Source organism: Pithys albifrons, chromosome 7 (assembly GCF_047495875.1).
Source record: "Pithys albifrons albifrons isolate INPA30051 chromosome 7, PitAlb_v1, whole genome shotgun sequence".
Classification (NCBI taxonomy): Eukaryota; Metazoa; Chordata; class Aves; order Passeriformes; family Thamnophilidae; genus Pithys; species Pithys albifrons.
In genome coordinates, this window is record NC_092464.1 from 448,018 (window position 1) to 460,043 (window position 12,026).

At 54.1% G+C, this 12,026-nt stretch overlaps 1 protein-coding gene across 2 annotated transcripts in view; it reads right to left on the reverse strand.

Annotated features, from left to right (window-relative positions):
* The window catches only part of AGAP3 (ArfGAP with GTPase domain, ankyrin repeat and PH domain 3), a 109,581-nt gene that overhangs the window by 28,542 nt on the left and 69,013 nt on the right, over window positions 1–12,026 (reverse strand). For both annotated transcript variants that reach the window (XM_071559584.1, XM_071559582.1), the window contains exons 10-11: window positions 11,607–11,711; window positions 6,528–6,696 (exon numbers count right to left, since the gene is read on the reverse strand). In XM_071559584.1, the coding sequence (XP_071415685.1) occupies window positions 6,528–6,696; window positions 11,607–11,711 (274 nt within the window). The remainder of the gene's footprint in view (window positions 1–6,527; window positions 6,697–11,606; window positions 11,712–12,026) is intronic.

Consider the following 12,026-nt stretch of genomic DNA (forward strand, 5'->3'; position numbering starts at 1 on the left):
AAGTAGTGAAAAGGGCTAAAAAAAGGCCAAGTTCATGGGAAATAAAAAGCAATTCTTGGGCTCCAGACTGGGGTACAGAGTTAGAGGATACTTTTGACACTTTTGGCTTCATCTTCTCTTTGCCTCAGTTTCCCTTCTTTAGAAAGAAATCATAACAGCTGAGATAACCAGATTGCAATGCTTGGAAATAGGACATTCATCCTAACTCTAGCTAATCTAGCAAATAAAATCTCAAGCTGATCCAGCAGAATCTCTGCCCTGCAGGCTTCTGTCCAGCACCAGAACCAGCACCAAGAACTGCTGGTCCTGTCCTGAGTAGTATCATCCCCCCTGGCCCTCAACACACTCTTCCTCTCCCCATGGAGGCCTGGTAATCTCCAGTTTCCACTCAATGCAAAACCTTGAACCAATAGCTCCAGCCTCACATTTTGATTTATCCTCCCTCTTCAGACACCCAGATAAACATTTGTAAGAGGTTACTGTATGAATCTAATGGTAAATGTATAATATTTATAACATAGATATGAATTTTCAGTATTTTATACATGATTCATGATGCAAGATATTAATTACAGATAAATTTTAGCAGATCTCATCTTGGCTCCGTCTTCAGACTACAAACAACCCTTTAACACATTACTGGGAGGGGAGAGGTCCCACATTGAAAAACAGAGACTCTCACCCTCTTCCTTTCAGTTTGGCTTCCCCATGTCCAAGTTACAGAATCCCAGACTGGGTTGGGTCCAAAGGGACCTTAAAGATCATCCAGTTCTAACCCTTGCCCTGGCCCTTGGCTGAACAGAAGTGACTCACGTTGGACTTTTCCAGTCAGACTCCACAGAAAGCCAAGTGAACCAACATCATGGCTGGAGGTCCCCACACCTGGCACCAAACCAGTTGTGCACAGGCACTGCCCCCACCCTGGTCCTGAGCAGGCCCTCGGGCTGGGGGGCAGCACTGGGGCTCCTGCTCTGGCTTTCGCTCTGCTGCCCAACTCCCAGGGACAGCAATCCAGGGCAGAGTGGCACAGGATCCTCTCTCCAGGTGGGACACACCGAAATGATGCACGACAGACATGGATTTAAGAGAAGGTGCCACACACCATGCACAGAGCAGAGCAGCCACAGGACTATGGGCAAATCCCTGAGGCAGAAAAATCCACCTGGCTTTCCCTACTAAGTGGGGAGCATGTGCAACTTGGGCTGACCGCAGACACATGCTGGGGCAGGGAGACACAAGCTACTCCAGCACCCACGGGCAATGTGCTGGCAGGAAAAGCAACTTTGTTCCCTAAGTGAGAGCTGAGCTTTCCCTTCTCAGAACCCAAATTCCCATTTTCATAGATTAATGACCCTGCTCTGACCTGAAGAATCTGTTGCACAACCCCAACCAGGAGAAAGGCAGGAGCTGATCCACCAGCCTCCCGTCTGCCATGACCTGCACCACCCTGTTCTCGCTGCTCTTCTTCCCTCAATGTCATTGTCCCCCACGGTGAGCAGTGGTGTGCCAGGGAAACAGGTTTTCCCTTTTCTTTGTTAATTCTTCCCTCATTACATTTGAAATTCCACAATCAGTGTGCACTGTAATTGTCGAATTTGATGCTAATGATTAATGAATTAAACATGGATCCATCAATTAGTCCTCGGAGAATAATTCTGCATAAAGCAGCGGATAATGTAATTACAGTAACAAAGATAATGAGATGTTAACATCGACGGAGCCCGACGTGACATGATCACAGCAGGCTCAGCAACCCCGGCCTGGGGGAGCCAATCCCTCACTCTGCAGAGGCAGAGCATCAGGGGGCACGGGCCTGGCAGAGGGGGGCTCCACCACTGCGCTGCTCCCCCAGCACTGGCTCCGTGCTCTCCTCCCGCCCGCCTCGTGCAGACGGCTCTGGCCATCCACTCCAGAGCCCACAACGGAGCTGCCAGGCAACAGCAGGAACCCAGCAAAGACCCCGAGCTGCCTGGACAGCCAGCACCATCCCCTGTCATCCTGATGTTTGACGGCGGCTGAGGCCGGTGCCGGCTCCCTCCCACCACCACTCCTGGCACACGGGCCCAGGGACAGGCACAATGCCACGCACCGAGGGCTCCCCTGCCCGTGCTGTGAAGCCAAGAGTCAGTGCCAGCACACAGAATTCAGCCTTGGGACAGAGAGACTCTTGTCACCTTGGAGGGAACACAAGCATCAGTCAAGACCTGCATCCCAAGCAGTGCCTCCCACCACTACCCACTCTGGGAAATGCTCTTCCTGGGCTGCAGGAGTGATGCTTCAGGAGGAGGAGCAGGAGGAGGAGGGCTCACACTGCACCAGCCCTGACACACGTCAGCCCATGTGGACTGCTCCTCAGGACGAAGGGAACTGAGCAGCATCAGCCCCTTACAGCTCTTTCCCCACCTAAAACCTTCCAGAGTTTGAGCTCACACCCCTGCACTGAGTTCAACCAGCCCAATCCTGCTCGGCCTCCCCCGAGCTGGGGATGCTGCTGCCACCTCTGCTCTGCCACGCCACTCAGCAGCACATCCCATGGGAGGATCATGGTCCTCAGAAAGCTGGACAGCCCCTCATGAGCCCCCAGAACTGGGCAGAGCTTTTCCTTTAGTCTGCTCCCCTCACGCCATGCTCTGGCTTTCCCACATTTGCTTCCTTCAGTCCTATCTCTGTCTGCTGTCAGGAACCCTCTCCAGTCGCTGCCCACAACCACAACCGTCTTGGCATCACTGCAGACTCTTCCTTCACTTCACTTCCTACTCCAGGGCAGGTTTTCCAGTGTTCATCTCAGCATCCTCTGACCTCCTTCAGCTGTGACGCAGCTCCAGGGAGCAGTTTGTGTGCTCCATGCGTGGCCACGTTAAGTGCTGTGTATGTACCTGCACAGGTGTCACAGCCCACAGCCCTAGTACCTTCCTGCCCCTCTCCCCTTTGCTAACACTTTGGAGCAGGTCCCTACAAACCTCTGCAAAGCAAGAAGCCAGGGCACAGCTGGGCTGAGGCCAGGCTCTTGTGCTGACTGACACTGTCCATGACTTTCTTGTGCTGCCATCTGACTTCCCCCACTTAAGTCCCTTTGCATCCTGTCTGCACTTGAATATGAGCTACCCTCATTGCTCAAGACAGAAACACACTCTGAGCACAATGAAGAGCAGCCCAAGGGTGGGTGATCCTGCTGGAACATGAAAGGATGTACCTGCAGAGCCCTGACAAAGAGGGCAAGAGAAGCAACACACCCTCCTTAAGATGAGGAGCACCAGGGATCTGGAGGAGACACCTGACCCAGTACTGCTACACCTGCAGTGAATACCTGCCACCAGCCCACAGCAAGAGAGATCTGGCAGGAGATCTGCTCATCCCATTCCTGCCCTCTCCAGCCCAACCATTCCATTTCCATCCCTCCTGCCATGGGCAGGGACATCCTGGCCTTGGACACTTCCAGGGATGGGGCAGCCACAGGTGCTCTGGGAAACCTGTCCCAGGGCTGCACCACCCTCACAGACAAAAATTCCTTCCCAATATCCCATCTAACCCTGCTCTGTCTGTGGAAAGCCATTCCCTGTGCCCTGTCCCTGCAGGCCTTGCCCCAAGCCCCTCTCCAGCTCTCCTGGAGACCCTTTAGGCCCTGGCAGGGGCTCTTAGGTCTTTTCAGAGCCTTCTCTTCTCCAGGTGAAACCCCCAGGTCTCCCAGCCTGGCTCCAGAGCAGAGGGGCTCCAGCCCTCAGAGCATCTCAGCAGCTTCCTCTAGACAACAGGAACTCATCCAATCTAAAATAAATCCAACTCTGACCACAGTAAAGTCACCTTCTTTAATGGTTTAAATACCAGAGCACAATCACAACTGAGTTCAGAGTCCCTGCAGGTTTCACAAACACAAGCTCCTTCCTCATTCCTATTGTATTTAGCTTGGAGTTGTCTGCACTTGGCATTATTTTGAATCCTCACTAGAGTGCTGCATCTGTATTTCATCCGGGGTGAGACTTTTAATTTTTTTTCTCCTTCTCCCCTCTGTGTTCCTGGTTTTCCTTGTCCCAGGTAAGGACTGTGTGTGGTGGACACCAGCCAGCACACTCTTACCTTGGCAGAGCTCAGGTTACAGAGGAACCATGGACCCCTGTCCTGAATCCTAACCACAGGCCAGCTGGGCTTGCCCAGAGGCTCCTGGGGCAAGACAGCAAATCCCTCAGGTCTGCAAAGCTCATGTCCTCTGAAGATTAACTTGTGATTGGCAGAGAACTGCAAACTTTGATTTCTCTTCAGTGCCAAAAGCACATCTCAGATGAGAGATGCCCAACAGACCCAGGAACAGCCCCATCCCCAAACCCAAAGGCAGCAAAACTGTGAGGGTGCTGCTAATTTGAAGCCAGGTAGATTCTCCATCAGCCACAAATCCAGTTCTAGACATTGCAGAGGGATATGAGCCCCCTGAGGGCTTGTGTTCCATCAGGGCACTTGGTGTCTGCATCTGCTGTAATCAGGCTTGGAGGCATTAGAGCAAGTTGAAAAAATTCCTCAGGAGGCGCTTTACTGATTGTGTACCAGGAGAAAAACCTTTGTCACGGCAGACACACCCAGGGCCAGGACATGACACTCACATCTGGTTACCACTGCTGTCCTAGTGCTGATCCCATCTCTGGGCAGCCCACAGCACTGCTCTGCTCAAGGCCCAAGGGAGGACAGGGAACAGAGAATCCCAAATCCATACATCCTACATGGAAAGGACCATTGTACCACCCGGTCCCATCCTCTCCATACACACACAGAGTGACACTCACATGATGGAGTAAAGCACATCTTGTGAAAAGAGAACTGATCTCATTCTAGAGGCTTCAGGTAGTGCTAAGTCCACTCGCCCACCAGATAAACTGTCCCAGCATTAATTACCCTCCCTGCCAGGAAACTGCATCTCCTCTCCTGTGTGGACTGCTTTAGCTTCAGCCCCAATGCACTGTGCCTACTCCAGCTCTGTCTCCCAGACGGAAGGGCCTCATGCTGCGCTCGTTCTTCGGTGCCAGTTTTCCAGCAGCATTGATCAGTAATTCAGGCACATCCCAGCCTGCTCCTGTGAGCCCAACAGGACTGAGAGGGCTGCTGGAAGTAGGATATGGGGTTACATGAGCAGTTGGTCTGACATCAGCATAAGCTCTTCTGTGATTTGAATCTTCCCCCAGCTTGGCTATCTCTGCTAAGTGAGGGCTCAGCCAAGGCACCCAGGACCCACCAGTGCAGGAGCGTCCCTGTCCAGAGGCAGGAACTGCCCCCTTGCTGGGGCATGCTGAGGGTGTGCAGTGGTGGTGAAGGAGTGACAGTGTAAGGTGAAGAGCTGTGGCAGGGAATAGTCAGAGCTGCACGTCCCTGGTCAGAACAGATGGTTTCTCTGGTCTGCAGATGAGTTCTGACTTGAAAGGGACAGCAGTCTGGGATTCAGAAGGGCTCATTATGCTTCCCTTGGCACCATGGGAGCACAGAGATGTTACTGCGCCACATTCCCCGTGTGTATGCAATGCCAACAATCCCAGCAGCTCCCAGCACTCAGCCCAGCTGCCCCCCACCCTGCATGTCCTCGGCCCCAGGACACTCCAAAGCATCACCCCAGACATGGGCACGGCTGGGGCGCAGGGCAGGAAAGAACAGCACAGGGATGTCACCCAAGCCCATCCTCAGTGCAAGTACCAGATTCTGAAGGATTTCTGTGATCAGCAGCACCACCAGCACTTCCCTTGTCATCTCAAATGGAGCAGTTCCCATACCCTGTGAACCAGACTGCGCCAACAGCTGGCTGTGAAGGAGGCTGGTGGAAAGTGCCCACCCTGGCCCAGGACACCAGTCCCAAAGACAAGGTAAAAGCTCTGGGAAATGTGGGCAGAAAGGTCTCAAGCTTCCCTAGGGTGAGAATATCCCATGGCAGGAGCAGCAGCAGCAGCAGTGTGACAGAACTCTGCGAGAGGAGGAGCATGGCAGGAACCCCATGAGAGGAGAGTGACAGGAGCTCTGAGACCAGAGGGTCTCCTGGTCTCCCCTCACCACACTCTGGGGCGGCTGCCTCTCTCCAGTGTGAACACACAGTGATGATACCACACCAGCCCCTCACCATTTCTCCAGGGGAAAGAGAAGAGGGAAAGATGTTCACAAAATGGGACAGAAACAAAGAAGAACTCGCCAGGAATCAAGAGCCATCCCTGGTTGGGACTTCCTTTGGTTTAGAGAGCAGCAGTTTCCCACACACACAGCAACTCATCACCCGACTTACTCCTCCAGGGTTTCACACCACCATTTAAACCCTTTGATTTTCTTCTGTTCTGGACTCCAATCAGCACAAAATCCCAACAGGAGCTTACCTGGGACCTGCACAGAAATGCCAACACCTACTGAAGGGACTCCCCAAGGGCGGCAAAAGCAGGACACTTGAGGAGAGGTTTTGTTTCCAGCTCAGCAAAGCAAAGGACTGCTGACACACCAAAGCAAGGACAGCTGCCAGCTCTGTGCCTCCCACACCAGCTCTTACCTGTGTGACCCACACCAGCTCTTACCTGTGCCTCCTGCCAGCTGGGAGCTGCTCCGCTCCTTGGCCAGCCCGTTGGCTTTGGGGCTGGCACTGGGCGCCGCCGCCGTCGTGGCCCTGGGGAGCCGCTTGCCCGGGACCTTCACTGTAGTTCTCAGCAGGTCAATCTCCTTCCCATGGACATTTTGCATATAGTCCTGGAGCAGAGAGGCAGAAGGGTTGAGGATCAGCCCTGCCTTGGCCCCACATGCCCAGCCACCCTGTGATCCACAGAACCAACACTAAACCCAGATCCATCTGCTCCCCCATATCTCCAGAATCAGCACTAAACCCAGATCCAAGCTCCCCTATTCTCAGCATCAGCACTAGCCATGGATCCATTCACCCCCATGGGAACTGTTCACAGGCAGGTGCCAGCCAGTGACTTAAGGTGATCTGAGAGCTCAGCATGTGCTAGTATCTCTTTGACTACACCAAAGACTCATGGTGGGCCAGAGGTGAAAGACCCCACGATTCCCCCAGTGCCCACAGCCATTTCCTGACAACATAAATGCAAAGCCCTGATTCCAACCTGCCCAGGACCAGCTGGTGCTGTGGAACTGGCTCCGGAGAAAAGTCAGGTCTCACTGTCAATACCCAGGACAGCTCTGGTGTGAGTAACACTTGGACACTGCCATGGGCAGTTGGAAGACAGGACAACACCGTTTGGGAGAGCCTGGCTGGGCATCAGAGACCAGACTGAGGCAAAGGGCACACAGGCAGATGGCAGTTCCTCCTTCCTGTCATCCCTTGTTTATTTAATCACAGCACTCAGCTCTAATAGCTAATAATAAATATATAATATAATATAATATAATATAATATAATATAATATAATATAATATAATATGTATTAGTGTAAGCAGTGGAATACCTGGAAATTCTCTCAGTTCACAGCCAGGGTAAGTGAAGCCCAAATCACCATAACTCAGGTAATTCTTTGCACATTCACCTGTAGAGCTCCCTGTTATTGAAAGCTTGATGCTTCCCCCATTTTGTCTGGTGGACAATTTATTACACAGCCAAACCCCCACATGCAGACTGCAGCCATCGCCCTGCCCTGCCTCCTCACAGCATCTCAGCTTCTAGCCACGAGGGTGCAGAACTGCAGCCTTCCCCAAGCCCTGTGTCTCTTCCTGTGCCTCCCACCCCTCCCTGCCCCTCAGGGCACCGCAGTTCTCCCCCAGCCCTCTCTGATGGGCCCAGCTACTCATCAGCTCATGACCCCAGAAGGGGAAGGCCCAACCAATATGACAGAGGGGAACTGCTGTGCCCTGCTCCTGGGCAGGCCCCAAGGACACAGGGCCTGACAGCAGAGCTCGAGGCTCTGGGAAGAACAGAGAGGTGGGGACACCCTCCCTGGGCTCCTGCGCTGCCTTTGGGAGGATCCGCAGCTGTCCAAGGTGAGGCTGTGGCTGCTCTGAGGAGCTCAGGCTTGCTCCAGTTCACAAGGAGGTCACCAAAAGATTAACTCGGAGCTGGTCCCTGTCCACTCCCACATCCAGGAAGATGAAGACATGAACGAGCTCCAGTTAAGAGCAATCATCCTCCCCATCCTGGCCCCAAGAGCAGGTGGCAGTGGCTGACTGTGCCCTCAGCTACTTGCAAGGTCCAGAGCCTCCCAACAGCAACACCACACCTTGGTTGGGACTCTTCTCTTTCCACTGACCTGGTGCAGGCATCCCCTCCTCACAGCACAACCCAGGCATGGGGCCTGGGGATGGCACATCCTCCTGTGCTCCCATGGGTCGAGCAGCCTGGCCTTCAACCTTGGCACTCACCTTCCAGTGCCCCAGGTGACTCTGAGACCACCAGTCCAACCAACCACCACTGCAAGCTGTTCCCAGCTGGGTGGGGACCTGGTGGCAGCCCTGGGCAGGGACCCTCGGCGGGGCTGGAGGATTTTCCCTCACTCAGCACAACTGCAGCGGTCGCCGGCTGCCTGCCGGAGCGAGCGGTCACCGGCGCTCGGCTTTTATTACCCACCATAAAACAGCAATTTCTTCCCAAGCCTCCTCGCTAATTACCCAGCCAGTTCTCTCATTTCATTTTATTACTGGAATTAACAACGAGTTCAAAGCGTGGAAAGCTATTAAGATGTGTGATTAAGCCACATTCAATTAGTTTCTACAAACAATTTAATTGATGTTGCAGATAGAATTAACAGAAGGTGATTGTGTGAATGGCTCCACTGGCTGCAAAATGGGAGCTGCTTCCCCAGCTCTGCGCGGCGCGGCCGGCGAGGCTGGGCTCAGCCACACGCCTTCCCGGCAGCACAACTCTCTCCAAGGCTTTGGGGAAGTGATGGGAAACCACACTGGGCTCTTCACACAACTTGTTCTTTTCCTGTCGCTGAACACACTCACAGAAAGGTAAAAACACAGATGCAACAGGGAAAGCTGTGCTGAATCCAGGGATCAGGCCCCCAGCGCTTCTGTCTCCAGCTCCAGCGTTCTGCTTGTCCCTGAAACCACCACCTGCCCTGGAGCAGAGACAGAGGTGGCACCTCAGGGCAGGAACACACCAACTGCCCCACAGGACCCGAGCACAGGTCTGGGCTGGTGGACAAGGTAGATTCACTTCCATCAGGGAATCAGAATCCCTGGGTTCAGGGCCAGGCCCAGCTCACCAGCACAAGCTCCTCCAACCCCTGACTGTAAACTCATGGTTTCCACCTTGTTCCTAGTCAGGAAACTTCCAGGTGGGGCTGGAGCTGCCATGATCCAGACCAAGAAACAGGCAGAGTACTGAACACCCAAAAGCAGACAAAGAGCCCAACCAGAAAGCTTTGGTTGATAAAATCAGCCCTGCCAGAGCCCTGATCTCTATTGATGGGGCACAAACACATCTGAGGCAGATGTGCATATGAGGATAAAGAAATGAGAGCTGCTGCTCCCTGTGGTTCTGACACTCATTCCAGGAGGGACAGGGAGAGAATGTAACCCAGACAGAAGACAAGTCAAGGCAGGAACTGCACTGACTCATGCCAAGGAACAGGCACTGGGAGCACAAAAGCAGCACTGAAATGCTCTGGGGCTTGAACATCCCAATGGACAAGGAAAGACTCTCTTCCTGCAGGGCTCAGCCTGCCCTCAGGACCCCTGTGCTGCACCCAGAAATCTACAATCCCCCAGACATGTGGCAGCACAGGCAGGGGCCCATCCCGTGGCAGGAACTTCAGGATGTCGCATGTCCCCTTGGCTGAGGCTCTACGGCTTGTTCTAGCCCACAGGTCCTCCTGTCACGTACCCATTGGCTTGGGAGCTGCTGCCAGAATGAAGTGACAGAGGAGCAGGTCATGCACCAAGTGCCAGAGGGAAGGGGAGGCAGAGGGCCTTTGCTGACCCACATGGCATGCTGCCCCTTTCCTGCACACAAAGCCACAGGAAAGAACAGAATACAGTGGTGGGTGCCAAGGTCCCTTCCCCAGTTCTCAGGGAGGTGATGCCACAGGCAAGCACACAGAAGCTCTGCCTTACCGTGGCCAGGCTGGGCACTCCCATGCTCTGTGCCCACACATAATGAGCCCTCGCTGTGGGTAAACACGACAGGTGATATGACACCTATCTCAGGTGCAAGGTTCAGAGCTCCCCGCAGAAACCGATGAAGACAGGCTCAGCTTGTACTGCCCTCAGATATGGGCTGTGGATCACCAGTGGCACCAGGTGGAAGCAAACCAGATTTCTGCTGGGGGCAATGCAGTAATGAAATGAAACACTGAAGAAGTGCGGGAAGGAAAGCAAGTGGCATCAATCTCGATCACCCCCTGAGGAAGGAGTGGTGTAAAAAAGAGAAACCTGGTGTGCAGCAGCAGCAGCAGCATCCGAGAGCAGTTAAACAACAGTCCAGAAATTGCTCTGCCTCTATAGCTGATGGTAGTAACAGCCCATGGTGGAAATGTGATAAACCCACACGTGGGTGAGCACACACAGAGACAGCAGCAGCCACTCCCTCCCAGTCTGGGACTCCAAAGACAAAAAAATGGCATTACAAAGTTAGGGAACTGCAGGCCACAGCATGGTATGGGGATCAAGGACTACAAGAAAAAGCTCCCACAAATTAGGCAAAGGGAATGCAACAGCTGAGTCTCCAGTGCAAGGACAGGAGGGTCCAGAGGATCACAGGCTCAGGAACTGGACAACCAAGCACAGCAAGCCCTGGAGTGAGGACTGCAGAGTTAGCAATGAGGAGGACTCTGAGACTCAGGGCACTCCAACACCACATGTCCAAGGATATCAGTGACAGACTGAGGGCCTGCAAGTATTCACAGGACCTGCAGCACCTTGTCCTTCTCCCTGCAGCCTCCCAGCACCCCTAAACTGTCCTGTGCTCCCCAGCTGCTGTCCATCTGTCCTGCAGCAGCACATCCTCTCAGAGGTGCTGGGGCCTGTGTCACAGGTGTGTCGGTCCATGGCTGCTGTTGCAGCAGCAAACTGTGCTCAAGAGGGAACGGGGAAGAAGCCATTAGCCCCACAGTGGGGAGGCGACAGAGATGGATGGGGCGGCAGCTGCGCCCGAGCCACGCGGTGCGGAGGATGAGCCGAGCCCTGCACCGACGGCAGCTCAGCTCGGCAGGCCCTGCACAGCCACCTCGTCTCCATTACCCAATACCTAGCAGCCAGGAAAATTATTGCACACCCAAACAGCACCATCAGCTGTGGCTGCACAGAGATCTCCACCTGCTCCTCACCCTGCTGCGGAGTGGCAGAAGCCCCTGCTTTAATGGACTGAGCAAGTGAACAGGAGAGCTGCAGTTCCTCAGCACAATCCTGCACACAGCATTCCCACCGGCCGTTCCCACCAGCCTGGCACTGCACAACCAACCTGCAGGAGAGGGAAGGGGTCTCCTCCAGACCCTGGTAAAAACCAGCTCTGCTGAAAACACTGCCCTGGAGGTTGCCAGAGCTGAACTGCTGCACAGGGCAGAGCCCAGGGCTCCCATTCACCGTCAAACCCTTCCCCAGCCACTCCGTCACTGTGGCTGCTGTGAGAGCACCTACAGCAGCAGCCACAGCATGATGGACACTTCTCTGTCCCACCCTGCTCCTCTACCCAGCCCAGTACTCACGTGCAGACTGGGGTGGTAGGTGAGGACCCCGTTGTCACACAGCGTCACATACTTCTTCTTCCACTCCTTGTTGAGGGACTTGCCACTGCGCTTGAGGAGAATGCCCTGGAAGAGAAGAGTCAAGTCTCACACTGTGTTTGGTCCAGGCACCTCCTGCTCTGCTCCAGCACTGCCCCTTGGAGACTGGTCTTGGAAAGGACACAAAGAGCAGACTTAAAAACATCTTCTAGGTCGGCTTTCCCACAGCATTTCTCTGGGCTGTGTCCCTTTCCCCACCAACTCCCCAGTTCCCACAGAGAGCCCCCTTCCCTCTGAGGGATGAGGGTCTCCACATGCCAGCACTGACACCCAGGTCCTCTGAGGGACCCATGACATCCTCTGGTGTCCTGAACCACTTCCTTGGCAAATCTTACTGTGCCA